We start from the raw sequence: 15,751 nt of genomic DNA, 5'->3' as shown, positions 1-15,751 counted from the left end.
CAGAATAGGGTGTAGCTGATTCTGAGCCTGATACCAGCCTCACACCTTCTGGGTTGGGGGAAGAGAGAAGGAGCCAGGAGGACTGGGGAGTGGGAAAGGAAGGGAGGAATAGGAGTGGTGAAGACATGCTTGCTCATGTCAAAGTGTGCCCCCCATCTTTCTGTGCCAGCTCCCCCCAGCATGCATGGGCCCCCACCTCAAGGAGCTGACAGGGCAGAGATGAAGGGTTGGGAGGGGACACTGTGGGGAGGTTGGAGAGATTGACTCTGGACAAAAGCCCCAAGAACTGCCCCTTCTGAGAAATCCTTCCAGTTCTGCAGCCGCCTCTGTGGCCTAAGGCACTCACTGTCCCGCTGCTCTCCTGCTGGTCCTAATTAATGTGCTTCTGGAGACACAGAGAAACCCATGGAGGGAACACCAGACATGGTTTCTGAAAACCACAGCCTCAGAGCCCTGCATTCTTACTTACTGACCGTGGGATGGATGACTCCAGGTAAGTCACGGGATCCGAGATCTAGGGACCTCAGAGGCCTTGAGAACTTCATGTGACAGAAAGAGAAACTCAAGCCCAGAGAGAGGAAGCAACTGCCCCCGGTCACGTGGTGGTAAGGTACAAATCTGAACAAATCAAGCGTTCTTTCCCCTGAACCATGTGGTTTTCTGTTTCTAGACTTTGTCTATGGATTCCTCATCTAAAATGAGGATAAGGGGCAGCTGGGTGGTGTAGTGGAGAGAGCCCTGAGTTCACATCTAGCCTCAGACACTTACTAACTGTGTGACCCTGGACAAGTCACTTAACCCCATTGCCCCCACAAAAAAAGTATATGAGGATAAGCACTATCTCTCTCTCCTAGGGTCCTAATGAGGAAAGTGCTTTATGAATAGGAAAGGGCTATAAAGTTGGGGACCATATATGATTTTCACCTTCATTATTATTCATTACATAATAATTATATCATTTATATTAATATTATTATAATTTTGTCTCTTATTAGGACTCATTTATAAGTCTATCTATCCTGCCTCTGCCACCAGAGTGGGAGGATCCCCAAGAGAAGGGAGTCCACCCACCCCATCACACTGGCAGCTCCCCAAGGCTTAGGGCCTGTCCCTCCCTCCAGTGTCCTGACTACCCTGGGGCTCAATCAGGGCCAAGATATGGGAATAAGGAGAAATGGGCTCTGATCAAAGTAGAATTTGTCCAAAGGAATTCTCCTCAATCCCTAAGAATCCCTCTGAGGACATCCACCCACCCTGCTTGCCAGGAAGAAAGAAAAGCTGCTAAAGGTGAGGGAGGTTGGTGGTCCTTGTCCCTTCCAATGACCCCTCTCCTTCCCTCCTTATCCCCGTCCAGTCAACTTTCTGTTACCAGCTAGGTGATCTGAGAGGTCACCAAGCAGCAAGAACTCTAACTGTAAAGCTAAAGAGCCTGAATTAGCCTTCTGACCCCAACACTTGCTGGATGACTCCTAGACTGTCAGGGCTGGAAAGGATATTCAGGTAGCAAGTGTCAAATGTGGGATTTGAACCCAGGTCCCCTGCTCCTGAGCCACTGCTCTTCCCACTGGACTATGTATTTCTTCTAAGCTTTGATCTCCTCATCTGTAAAATTTGGATAATGACATTTGTGTGACCCACCCTCACAAGGTTGTGGCAAAGGAATTATTAATAAATTGGTACATTAGTAGAATGAAATTCCTGAAGGCCAAGCACTGTTTCATTTTTTTGCCTTGCACATGGTAGGGGCTTAACAAATATTTGATGAATTGAGGAAAACCCTTTATAATCTACGAAACACCAAATAAACAAATTGTTATTATCTGCATCTGCATTCTGGCCCTCCCAGGGGTGAAAGTCTGATTCTAGCCCCTGAGACCTCTGAAGGCACCATGCCTCAGTAGTGAGAGCTCTGGGTCTATAGACCCATTGTGGTACCATTCTGAGCAAAGCAGTAAACACCACAGACACACTGCCAGTAAGAGATACTGAAGAACCAACTCTGAAATTCCCTGAAGACTGACGGCCATTGGCAGCTCATTCATGTTGTGAGCCCTTGTTACTGCTGCACAGATAATTGAGAGTTTGCTGAGCTCTACTGGACTTTAGAAAGCATCTATCCCCATTCTCCCCCCACCGAAAAAAGGGTTAACAATACCTACATGGACACCAGATGAAGAAGACGCCAAGTTAATGGGGGCTGAGCCAATCATACCATCTGCAAGCTACAAATTAAACAGGTAAGTTAGCAATGGAGTTAGAAAGACCTGCCCTGGGGACCAGAGCAAGCTTGGAGAAAGCAGGACTCATCTTCTCCCTCCTCTTTCCCAATAGGCATCCCCTAGGCCACACGTGCTGGTTTCTACTACTCCCCACACACATGTCCCATGTCCATGCTCATGCTCAAGGATCTGGTTTAATGGATAACATGACCTATACTTAAATTAGTTTCATGCTTTCTTCCCCATTAGAATATATACTTCTTGAGGCCAAGAACTGTTTTGGCCTGCCTTTCTAAGCTAGCACTTAGCCAGGACCAGGCATGTAGGAAACACTTTAGCAATGTCATTTAGCTGACTGATTGACTTAAAGGAAGGAAGGAAGAAAACAAGCTTTTTAGTAAGTGCCTAATATGTGCCAGGAACTGTGCCAATCATTTTACAAACATGATCTCATTTCATCCTCATAACCATCCTGTGAGGTTGATATTATTATGATCCCCATTTTACAGATGGGGAAACTGATGCAGAGAGAGGTTAAGTGACTTGCGCAGGGTCACATAGTTAGTAAGTGTTTAAGGCCAGATTTGAACTTGAATCCTCCTGACTCCAGGTCCAGTGCTCTATACACTGTATCTCCTAGCAGCCTTTAAAGTTAGGAAGATCTTAGTTTATTGGTTTATTAATTCATTCAAATTAATGTGATAATAGCACACACAATAAGATGACTTGCTTTCACCAAGTGTGTTAAGGTTTGCAGAGCTCTCTGTAAATGTGATTTTTGATCCTCACCACAACCCTGTCAGGTTTTTCACTGTTTTACAGATGGCAAAACTGAAACAGACCCAGGTTAGGGTCCCATAGCAAGTAAGTATCTGAGGCAGGATTTGAACTCAGATATTCCTGATTCTAGGCCCACCCGATCTACCCACTGCCACACCCTGCTGTCACCATCTCTAAAACCCCCAACTATGTTTATTGATTCAAAGAATCCTAGGCCTGGACCATTTTACAAATGAGGGAACTGAGGCCCAGGGAATGGCTGCAAGATCTCAGAGCTGTAAAGACTCAGAGGAGGTATCTGAGTCTGGGTTCCTACTGACTCTAAGCACAGTATTTTCTTTGGTATACTCCACTTCCCATCCAGCAGCAAAATGAATTCTATGTCTTGACCCGAGTCACTGAAAAAAACACTACCAGGGGCAGGAAGACTGTTCTCCCACCTGTCAGCTGCTTCCTAAAACCTGGTCCTAAGGGGGTCATCCCCAACCTTCATTGGATGGAATGTTTTAGAGTAGAGCATGGCTTGGAAGGAAAAGATTTCCTCAATATGGAGATCCATGGGCCAGGATTTGTAGCTAGAATCCTAAAAAGGGCTAAGGGATGGCTTTTGTTTCCAAATAATGGGACCTGAGGACCCTCCCGGGAGATGGAAGAAAGGAAGGGAGAAAGAAAGAAAGGATGCTCATGACATTCTTCTCTTTCTGACAGGGCAGGGCACAGAGGCATGGGGTGGGAGGGGAACACCCACTGCAGAGTTCAGCCTGGGGAGAGAAACAGTCAGGGAGGGCTTGGAGAAGCTCAGACTGACCCAGCTGGATGGGACTTAATCCCCTGATCTACACACACACACACACACACACACACACACACACACACACACACACACACACACACACTCATTTTACAGATGAAGAAACTGAGGTTCAGAAAAGTAAAAGAATTTGCTTAAACAAGTGAAGCGATTAGATCATTGAATTTAGAACTGACAAGTACCTTAGAGATGGTCTAAACCATTTGGGGGGAGGTCCTGGATCCCTTTGGCAATCTAGTGAAGCCCAGGAACCCCTTCTCAGAATCATAATAAAATGAAATACATAGGAGTCCAAAGGAAACCAGTCATGTTGAAATATATTCATTAACATAAGCTCCTGGATTGCTTAAGAGCCTCTTGTCCAGGAGTAGGGAATCTGTAGCCTCAAGGCCACATATAGCCCTCTAGGTCCTCAAGTGTGGCCTTTAGATTCAGTCAAAGGACTGCACTTGAGGACCTAGGGGGTCACATGTGGCCCCAAGCCACAGGTTCCCCATCTGGTATAATCCAATCTCAAGTCAGTGAGAGATCAGAGTCTGAGAGCGAGCACAGGAGATGTCCAGCATCATGGAATTAATTAATGGAAGTTCTCAGATGAGTCAATGAGGGGAATTTGTGCAGGATCTGGGATGACCCAGAGAGGAGGTGTGGTATAGTAGAAAGAGCATAAATTTGGAATCCAGGAACTTGGGTGTCAAGCCCAGATCTACCCCTGGCTGACCTTAGGAAAACCACCTAAGCTCTGTGACATCAATAAGATGAAGGCAGCAAACAATGCAGCCCATTAGAAAGAGCATGAATTTAAAGAACTGGGTTCAGATTCTTCTGCCTCTGGTGCCTGCTTCCTTGAATGACCTTAGACAGGTCCATAAATTCCCCTGAGCCTCAGTTTCCTTGCCTGTAAAATGAGAAGGGAGGACTAAAAGAGATGGTCTTTGAGGAGTTCTCTCTCTCTTTCTCTCTCTCTCTCTCTCTCTCTCTCTCTCTCTCTCTCTCTCTCTCTCTCTCTCTCTCTCTCTCTCTCTCTCTCTCTCCCTCTCATCCTGTCATTCAAATCTTGGCTCCACTCCAAATTGCCTGAGTGACTTGGACATATTCCCAGCCTCACTTTCCTTCTGTAAAAGAATGTCCTGGAAGTCCTTCCAGAGCAGTAACCCAAAAGGTGGTTAAAGAGGATGTGTTCTATCAAACTTCAGAGATTGGACTAGATCATAATAATGAGAGGAAATACATACAGTATCTCATTTGATGCTACTACAAAACCCATTTTACAGATGAGCAAGCTGATGTACATTCAGTGATTTGCCCAGGGTCACACCGTTTGATTCTGGAGTTGGGAAGACCCGAATTCGAATATGACCTCAGATACAAGACCCTAGGCAAATCACTTAACCTCAGTTTCTTCATCTGTAAAATGGAGATAATAATAGCCCCTATTTCCCAAGGTAGTTGTGAGAGCAAATGAAGCAATTTTTGTAAATTGCCTTGCCATTTTGATTACTAAGCATCTGAGGCAGAATTTGAGCAGAGACCTTCCTGTTGTCCTCTCCTCCACACTGTTACTTTTCTACTCCACAAGCACCTTGAGGAATTCCTAAGGGCTCCCAGAGGAGTTGGAATCCTGGGCAGGAAAATTTTAGGGGTGGAGGTTTTTGTGGGTCTCCTAGGATCTCAGATCTAGAGCCCGGAGTGACCTAAGAGGCCATTTAGCACAACCCCATTACTTTACAGAAACTGAGGCCAGGGATGTAAAATGCCCCAAGTCACAGAGGCAGTGAGGATTCTAGGGAGTCAGAGGATCATCCAGGGTTGGAGAAGCTCACGGTCTTGGGGAGATTTACGAGTCAGGATGTCATAGCAAACGGAGAACGGAGGTAGGGTCCCTTCCAGCAGAGTGACCACAGAGGCCGGGCAGCCCAGCCAGCTCCACCCTGCCCCACCCACCTCCATCTCCAGTTGTGTTTAGGCTGAATTTTGTCATACTTTTCTTTTTTAAGGAAGGCCAGAGACAGAAGGAGAAGGTCATGGGGGAAAGGGAGAGGAAGGAAAGAAATAGAACTAAACACAGGGCTGACATAGGGCCAATCCAACTTCCGAAATTACACGTTCCCGTTTGGGACTCAGGAAGAGACTGGATGTCATGGGGCCTGGGGAAGAGCAAAGGGACAGCGGTTGCTCTAACTAACGGGAGCTGTCCTGACAGAGAACGGTCTCAGGCTGGCCGGCCCAGCCCAACCTAACCAGGAATCCCCTCTACTGGGTCCTTCAATGGAACGGATGTTCCCCGAGGGTCGGAAGTGTTCAAGGTTGTCTCTGTCAACCCAGCACCCGTCACGGAGCCAGGCACACAGCGGGCACTTTCCTGTCCTCTCGCCGCTTCCCTACAGCGGCAGGGCGGAGGAGGGTTCGAGAAGCCTTGATGCTTAATTAAGGACGGAGCAGGGGAGACTTCTCTCCCCCTACCCCAGGCTCCCCAATTCCTGTAGTCCGTGTAAATAAGCCTCCCTCCCCATCCCTCTTCTCCTGCTTCCTCCTTCTCCAGGGCTGTGCAAACCCCTCGGCTGCAGCTCGGCCCTCTCCCTGGCTGGGCTTGTGGAGGGGATCTGCTGGCGCCAGTGGGGACAGGGGCGCGGCCAGCGCGGGAACCGTCTGCCCACCACATCTAACTGGGACTCGGGTCGGGATGCTGAGGGGAGGGCTCTTGCCAGGACATTCTAGGAGCCCCGCCCCAGGCCTTTGGGGCTTGTTCTAATAGAACTTAATAAGGAGCAGGCCTGGGGCAGGGGGAAGGAAAAGGGGATGGGGGGGGGTGGGTCATAGCTGTAGAGAACATCCCAATGCCTTCCCCGCTACCCTCCCGCTGTCACTGGGGTGACCGCCTCAGGCTCCGAAAGTGCCAAGGGCACAGAAATATTTTGAACTCTGTATGTGTATGCACATCTGGCTGTTTCTATGACTGTGTGTGTGTGTGTGTGTGTGTGTGTGTGTGTACATTTTATTTTTCTCCATCAAGACAAAGGATCTGGGGCTACAAAGGACTTCAGAAGCCATCATGAGTCCAACCTTCTCCTTTTATATATGGAGACACTGAGGCACAGAGATTAAATTACTTGTCCAAGATCACACACTGGATCTAGAACTAGGAGGAGTCTTAAAAATCACAGTCTGACTCCCTTATTTACAGATGAAAAATCTGTAGCCCAGAGAGGAAAGATTTGGCCAAGATCACACAGGTCAATTAAAGGTGAGATTTGAACTCAGGTCCTTTGCTCCTCCATAACCAGTGCTTTTCCCGCTATTCCAGGCTGCTAGAGTGAGGGACACACAACATGGGCTGAAACTCTGACTCTAAGATGTATGCAAATTTTAAAGATCTCCCTCCCTCTCCCTCTCTCTGTCTGTCTCTCTGTGTATATCTCTCTCTGAATCTCTGTCTCTCTCCATGTCTTTGTCTCTCCATGTGTCTCTCTGTATCTATCTCTGTGTGTGTCTCTCTTTATCTCTGTGTCTCTCAATCTCTGCTGTCCCTCTCTCTCCTCTCCCTCTGTATCTATCTATGTGTCTCTGAGTCTGTCTCTATCCCTCTGTGTGCATCTCTCTCTCTGTGTCTCTTTCTGTGTGTCTCTCTGTGTCTCTCTGTCTCTGTCTGTTGTTCTGTCTCTTTGTTTCTCTCTCTTTGGCTTTTTCCAAGCATGTTAACACCAACCATGTCCTCCTTTCAGGAACTACCACTCTCCCATTCTCCCTTCCTTCAGGAGTTTTCAGTCTTATACAGATGCACTGAGGACAGAGAAGGAAAAAACAAAACTAAACATGTAGGAAACACCAAAGCCTGGCTAAATCCCCAATCTCATTTATCAAGGATTTTCTATTAAAGAATTAAACCTATCCTACAGGTATTAATGACCAAAGTACCAACAAGTTTTGCTCACAAAGTGTATTGATGCAACTCACCCACGAGGATCCAAGGAAATAAGAAAAATCATGTGTGTTATAAATGGTAATGTTTACAGCCATTCTTGACAATAATCACAACAAGCCCTAAATTCTTTCAGAAAAGATCTATCCAAAATATGGAAAAGATTTCATTAGCTTTATTGAACACAGTTCAACTAGGAATTGACTTTTCCGAAGCATTCTGGCATGAGACATCATTTAGGAAATTAGGTGGATAACGTTGACATTATCTCCTTAAATGAGATGGGATAGCCTCTGATTTGACTACATGCCGACATTAGGAAAACTGGGGATTAAAGATGGGGCAAGAATCAGCCACTTTCCCTAATCCAGAAATATTTTCTGGTCCTCACTTTAAACCAAAATGCTTTCTGGACCTATTTCTAGAGGGCAGATGGAATGGTGGGCATGAAATGCAGGCAGAGATCACAGCAAGCATTTAAGATTCTGCCCAGTTACTCTGCCAAATCCTCAGATGGCAGAGACTCAGGTTCCTTCACCATTCTGGCTGCCATCCTCCAGAACATTCCGGCTCATTAATGTTTTATGCCTCCCAGAAGTGAACATAGGACCCCGAATGTGGTCTGACTGCCCAGAGTCAGAGGCGCTATGGCCCTGTTGGTTCATAAGACAAGTCATCCTGGTCATTAGACCTCTGTTAGTGTGGCCCAAGCTCATTTCAGCTTTTCAGTCACTATCACATCGAGACCTTAGATTATGACATTCTTTGTATCTCATCCCTGGTGTCTGGCCCATAGTAGGTGCTTTAAAAAACACTGGTTGTTTAAGCAGTTCATTACAATCCACTAAAACCCCAAGGTTCTTTTCAGACAACCTGGTATTTAACAATGTGTCCCTCCATTTTATGACACTAATTTCTATAAACCCAAATATAGAACTTTACATATTTCCCTTGTAAATCCTATCTTTTTCAATTTAGCTCAAGGTATTCTCCTGTTAAGATCTTTTGAGATCCTGCCTTTTTTTGTTAGCAATGTTTTCCATTTTGAAAATTTGACAATCTATGCCTTTATTTCAATTCACTAACAATAATCTTTAAAAGCTCCTTGTTTGACAGATGTGGAAATGGATGCCCAACCAAGGGAATAAATGACAGGACCAGGATTTGAATTCAGGTTCATTGATTCCAAGTTCAGTGATCTTTCCTCTAAACAATGCTGCATCCCAAGGGGACCTTGGAAATGGCATACACATCTCTAAGTACTTCGTACCATTTCTCTACCCTTTCTGTCTATGGGTTTATCACAGCCTGGGAACTTTCTCCATGGCTAACACTGGCAACTTCCATTAAGCTTTCTCCAGCCATTCCAGCCCATAGTGATAGCTCCCTGATGCTATGGCTGAACTTAACCATTTCCAGCTATTTCAAGAAACACCCAGATTGGGAAATGCTTCAAATGATCAATATGCCCTTCCTTTGTTTCCTTTGCTGTCTGTGGCACAAACTCTGCATATATAAATTCATTTGCTTGGTTGATAGATTGAGAATCAGGTTAAAGTCCATATCAATCGTCCATATCTTAAAGCGCCTGGTCAAGATCCAAAAAAAGATCTCAACAGGAGAAATGCCACATCTGACATGTCCCTGAGAGAAAGAATATGATGCTGAAGATGTGGTTGACAGTAGTGATTATGGGTATGGAGAAGGGGGTGATAATAGTAGGGGAGATGAAGATAATGGTAGCAGTAGCAATGATGGTGATAGCATAGATGATCATCGCAACAGCAGTAGTGGTTATGGTGATGACGGTGACAGCAACAGTGATGGTGGTGATGGCGATGGTGGGGATGAACAGTCACAGAGTAGGTTCTCAAACATTTAAACTGAATGATAGAGTGGTGACTATATTGTTATTATCCAAGCTACTTCAAACACTGCTGTATATTGAGGATGGAAACAGGGACTTACCCATGATTTCACTAGTACAGAGAACTCCCACGGGAGGAAACTCCCTCTCCTAATGTAGCTTGGCATAACATGGTCTTAGACAATTGTGTAAACTTAGCACTGAGAGGCTAAGCTCAGGATCACACAGCCAGTATGGATTAGAAACAGGAATTGAACACAGGCTCTCTATCCATACTTCAAAGTCAAATGAAAGATGATCCCTGTCCTCAAGGGTTTACATTCTGCGGGTATGATATAACATGTCAATAGGCATATAGTGTGTCCCTAAAACTTAGTGCTTTAGCAGCTTAAAATGTATTTATATGATTTAGGGGACATCCTGGATGCATAATAATTTGAGAAAGAAGAGAATCCTAACAGCCAGAATGATCAAGGAAGGCTTCCTATAGGAAGTGGCACCTTCTCCGGGATAGTAAGATATAAAGGTATGAAGGGAAGGTATTCCAGCTGATGGAGATGATGGTGGTGGTGGTCATGGTGATCGTGGTAACAGTGAGGTTGTTGATTAATAATCACAGTAGGTTCTCACTAAGTGGTGTGTTTTAAGCTCAGTTGACTTGGGTGATGATTGAGAGAGACACTGGTGGTAATGATGATGATGATGAAGATGAAGATGATGATGATGATGATGACAATAGTATGGTGAAGACAACAACTTACAAAAAAGAGGGTCACCCAGTCCTCCATGGGCCCTGAAGACAATCATTTTGCCCTCTGCATCAGGTTGAAGGACAGAAGCACATCTGCCTCCTCTCCATCACAAGTCAGTCTCCTCCATATTGACACACCATGGCAAAATGACAACACCCTACCCCAATGTGGGAACCCAGGGCTGGGTGTGAGTGAGAGGAAAGGAAAATGGATGTTGTCATCACTGTTCTGTCTCCTCCACCATATGTTGTCATGAAGTGGGGCAGGGAGGCCAGGGGAATTGAGATGTACACATCCCCACCCACCCCTTCCCCACAGGCCAAAAACCTCACCCAGGCCAAGGTTTCCAGATTCTTTTGGCCCAGCCTTTTTGGCCCAGAGGTTTGGAAAAGGAGTAAAATGGCCTGGCTGGGCTTTCTCAGCTGCCCGGTGTCAGAAAGAACAGGGACATGAAAGAAGTCAGGGAGGAGGAGGGACAAAGAGGCGAGGCCAGACAGGCCTGAGTAACCCACACCCTCAGTAATCATAGGATTGTCGACTTTCAGAGCTGAAAGGATCCTCGGTCACCTAGTACACCCTCCTCATCTTACACAGGAGGAAGTCAAGGCCCTCAAGAAGGGGAAGTGATTTGTCCAAAGTCCCCATGTAGTAAACAGCAAAGCTGAGACACATTTTAAGTTCCTTCCTCCCCTGCATCAAATCCACAATCCATGAATGGGTGGATGGATGGATGAATGGATGGATTTGCTAAACACTCAAGTGTGCCAAACTCTGTGCTAAATGGTGGGGACACAGATATAAAAATACCCTTAAGGAACTTACAATGGGGGGAATAACTAATATAGAGAAGCAGAGATCAGGAAAGGAAGAGATGATGTGGGAAATCACAAAGATGGTGGGTGAGTGGAATCATAAGACGAATTTTTTCCCCAGAGATAATGATTGTATTGATTTGATTACAGATCAGCCCCTTCTTCCTAACTGTTGTGGATACCACGAATTTCCCAGTCACCCACACTAACAGCTAACAACCTGGCAGAGGCCAGCTCACAACTAGATTATTAACAAGGGTGGGTCTTTCTGCCTCAAAGGTCTCCTCAACTCTAGCCCATCCTTCACTCGGATGCCAAAGTAATCTTCCCCAAAGCATAGGTATGATCATGTTACACACATACCACAAGCAAACACACCCTACTCTATAATCTCCAGTGGCTCCCCATTATCCCCAAGATCAAATATAAAATTTTGCTTGGTTTTTATAGACCTTCATCACTTGACACGATCCTAGAGAATGCAGAACCAAGGGGGTTGGCTCCTCCTAGGAAGAGTGTCTAGTGGGTTAGTTTAAAGGATAGAACAGCAGCAAGGCCAAGGGTGGTCAGAAAGGAGCTTTGGAAGACCCTCCCTACCTGGAAGGAGGAAACTGAGGAAATGTTCCTGTCCTTCCCAAAGAAAATGCTCCAGACTCTGCACAGACAATTCATGGCTTCACTAACCTCATATCTGGTTAATCCAACTCATCACCCATCAAACCAAAGCTCAAACTCTTCAGTCCCTTTATGCACAGCCTTGAGCCATTTCATCCAGAACTGGCATTCCCAGTTAGAATGAGGCTTAGAATGTGAGAAGGGGGTATTCAGGACCCTCAAAGCAGGGGAAACTGGGGGCTGGGCAAACCAAGTGTCACAATATATCCCTAGGATCTCCCTCTCTCCAAGCTGGCATAACAAAATCAATCATAATATGAATAGTTAGCATTTACAAAGTGCTTTAAGGATTACACAGTGTTTTCCTTAGGTTATCTCATTTAATCTCATTTTACAGATTAGGAAACTGAGGCCTGGTTACTGGCCCAGCCACACAACCAGATCTGAGATAGGATTTGAGATCTGATCTTCCTGATTCCACTTCCAGAACCTTGCTCACTGAGCCACCTAGCTGCCTATATTTTAGCCTGAGAAACTCCTGTCTCCTCCCTCCACTGCCCTTCTAGCTTTCCATTGTGGAAGGGAGGCCCAGTCTGGGTCTGCCAGCCAGTCAGGAGTTCCAGGCTACCCTCGTGGCAATTAAGGAAAGGCACCACCACTCCCTACACCCAACCCACTCCCCAGGGTGGGAGGTTGGGTTACTTGTGTCAGAAAGGGGTGGAGACAGGAATTGGAGAAGTACCCAGGGTCCTCTGAGTCCTGACCCTTTGTCTCCAGTGATGCTTGGTTACCTATAGCCAGAAGGACCCAAAATAGCCCTACCAGAGGCTGGGTCCTGGGGATATTTTCAAGGTGATGCATACAGAGGGTGAATCGTGCTGGACAGAGAGATCACACCAGGCCAGAGGCCCAGGCTGGGGAGGCTGGGACCTCAGCTCTACAGCTAGAAAGGCCATGTCATCCAACATGTTTTAAAACATTTTAAAAACACATTTTTAAAATAACATCTTAAAGATGTGAAAAAAACTAAGGCAGAGGGAAAAAGAAGATTTAGCAAGCTGGAAAATTAGGATAAATTTTCCCAGATGTTTCAGGTGAAAATTATAATACAAGCTGATCTTTATATAGCCCTTTAAGGTTCCAAAACTCCTTGATATGTTGTCTTGTTTGAGCCTCAGACAGAAGGTGCTTTTATCCCCATTTCAGAGTTGGGGAAACCGAGATTTACAGAGATGAAGTCATTTGTCCATAGTCACACAGGCAGTGAGGGGCAGAAACAGGATGAGAACCCTGACTCTGGAAGTGTCTTTCAGGCAGTTGTCAACGTGAACAGCTGCCCTGTCTTAACTCTGTACCTCAGGGCACTTCTTTTGCTCACTATATTGACAGTAAGAAGCCTGGGTAGACAGTATCAGCACAGTCTGAAATTCTCAAGGAGCATCCAAGTCATAGGACAGCAAGAGAACAGTACCCCAGGCTGGGACAAAGAAATGCATCCCCCTCAGTATCGCTGCCAGGCACCGGGGCACAAGACAGCTGGAGCATCTGGGGAACAGTTCAGTTTGGGGAGTTAACCCGTTTGGCTGGGATATAGGGCGTGTGAGGGGGAGTGATGGGAAATAAAGCTGGGTTGTTAGGCGGGAGCCAGATTTTGGAAGGACCTAGATGCCAGGCCAGGGGATTTCTATTTTATCCTCCATCGGTGCCTCTGAAAGATTGATTCTGGCAGCTGAGTGGAAGCTGAATTGGAGACATTGGAGGCAGGGAGGCCAATTAGGAGCCTGGAGAGAGGCTAGTGAGGGCCTGGACCAGGGTGATGGCTGTGTGGGTGGAAAAAAGGGGATGGATGGAAAAGGCACTAGGGAAGACTGCAAAGACTTGGCAGGGCCTCAGATGTTGGGGGTGTGGGGCCTCCTGGCCAGAGACCTTCCCATCTGCCACTCCAACAGTCTTAGAGCATTTCATTGCAAGGCAAGAAACAGATGCCACAGGGGTCTCCTTCAACATAGGACCTTCCCAGACACCAAAGGCCTGTCATTCTGTGCTTTGATTAATTAAAACTAGGGAGACCCCATCCCCCCCAGAATCCTAGCCCATTGAACCTACTAGTTTATCTTACTAGAGATTCTTTGCCCGGTGGTGAGCCAATCCCTGCTTCCTGTTCCCCTACTCCCTGTGTGCTGCTCTCATCCCTGCCCTTCTCAGTCTTATCTCTACCCAATCCCCATCCCTATCCATCCCCTAGGACATCTGAATTCCATCTCCTCTCAGGGATCTCAGACCTCCTTCTCTCATCAGAGCGCTCTTTCCATCTCCTGGTACTCACAGAAAGCTAGCTTTCCCCAGAAAAGATCTCAATCCAAGCCCCCTCTTTTTCCCTACCCCAACCCTGAGACACACAAGGAGTCGGGTGCTCCTTGCTTCCTACTGCCACTTCTAGACACTTCCTTTGCCCCCATGCCTCCAGAGGAACCCATCACCATCCACCCTAAGCCCCAAGGATCACTGGATCTCTCCACCTGTCCCTCAGGGGAAACCTGTATCTGTATGTTGTCAATCCTTATTGGAACAGAAGGAGAAACTATCTATTTGTATCTTCATTATTTAGCACTATGTTTGGTATGCACTTAATAAATGGTTTTCTAAATTATTCAATCATTTATTCAACCAGTCATTCACTTACTCATTCATTCCTTCAAAATTCACTCTATCTGCCAACATTATTCAAATACTTCTTGCTGGAAATGTCCAGTCCCTTCCCCGCACCTGCCTCTCTCTCTCTCTCTCTGTCTCAGTCTCAGTCTCTGTCTCTGTGTCTCTGTCTTTGTGTCTCTGTCTCTGTCTCTGTCTCTGTCTCTCTCTCTCTCTCTGTCTCTCTCTCTCTCTCTCTCTCTCTCTCTCTCTCTCTCTCTCTCTCTCTCTCTCCCTCTCCCTCTCCCTCTCCCTCCCTCCCTCCCTCCCTTCATCTTCCTTTTCACACCTACCCCTGCCCTTCCACTCAGCAACTTCAGTATTCACTTTGATCACCCTTCAAATGCCCTGGCCTCTCAGGTCACCACCCACCCACACTGGAGTCCCCAGTTTCCATGCTCCTGTTAGTTCAGGACAAGCAAGGGCCAAGAAGGGGTGGTGTGGCCCCAGGAGATGGAATATTGCGCTTCCAGTCCCAGGCACTGGGTGTGAATCCTGCTTCTGCTATAACTTACTATCTGAATGACCTTTGACAAATCACTTAAGCTGTCTAAGTTTCTATTAACTCCTCTGTAAATACAGTGGGATGAATTCAAGAGATAGTTCTAAAATACCTACAAAGCACACACACACATGCACACACACATACACACACACACACCCGTCCCTCCTCTGATGCAATCAGTCCTGTCGTGTGGACACAATCTGTATACAGATATGAGCAAATATAATTTGGGGAGGAAAAAAACATTCATTTATTGGAAAGAACGAAGGAAGCTTCATGAAGAAGGTGGCACCTGGTCTGGAAAACAAGAATTCTAATAGATGGATATGAGGAGAGAGTGTATTCTGGGCAGAGGAGACAGTTTGTGCAAAGGTCCAGAGGTGGGAGATGGAACACCAAGTTTAAGAACTAAGGCCCTTCTGTCTGTAAAGGTACAATCCCATGATTTGCCCATGAGTCTATTTAATATCTCCCATCTGCATGGCTCTATGATGAGAACCTGAAAAAAGGCTCTGACTCTATGTCCCCCATTTTCCTAGCCACAGCCCTCTCCACCAGTTTAGACAAGTATCAGACAAGTCAGAGCTAGCACAGACAAATCAGTGCTGTCAGTAAGCCTGGTCTGTAACAACGGGGAAATTAATCTGTTACAAACACTCACACACATATCAGCAGATGGAGACGTGACAGATAGAAAACACAAGCATGTGCTTACAACAAAAGCTAGGCCCCTACCAAGGAATTGCCATCAGCAGTGTCTGCCAAATGGGTTTGAAAAGA

The 15,751-nt window shown here is 46.2% G+C and overlaps 1 protein-coding gene across 21 annotated transcripts in view; it reads right to left on the bottom strand.

Moving 5' to 3' along the window:
• DYSF (dysferlin) overlaps positions 1 to 15,751 on the bottom strand; it is a 253,717-nt gene that overhangs the window by 43,250 nt on the left and 194,716 nt on the right. For 12 of the 21 annotated variants that reach the window (XM_072651404.1, XM_072655480.1, XM_072597099.1 and 9 more), the window contains one exon: positions 2,160 to 2,222. The exons of the other annotated variants lie outside the window; for them this stretch is intronic. In XM_072651404.1, the coding sequence (XP_072507505.1) occupies positions 2,160 to 2,222 (63 nt within the window). The remainder of the gene's footprint in view (positions 1 to 2,159; positions 2,223 to 15,751) is intronic. 21 annotated transcript variants of the gene reach the window in all.

Source organism: Notamacropus eugenii, chromosome 1, assembly GCF_028372415.1.
Source record: "Notamacropus eugenii isolate mMacEug1 chromosome 1, mMacEug1.pri_v2, whole genome shotgun sequence".
NCBI lineage: Eukaryota > Metazoa > Chordata > Mammalia > Diprotodontia > Macropodidae > Notamacropus > Notamacropus eugenii.
The sequence above is the reverse complement of the archived record's forward strand: the minus strand, read 5'-3'. Positions and strand labels throughout refer to the sequence as shown.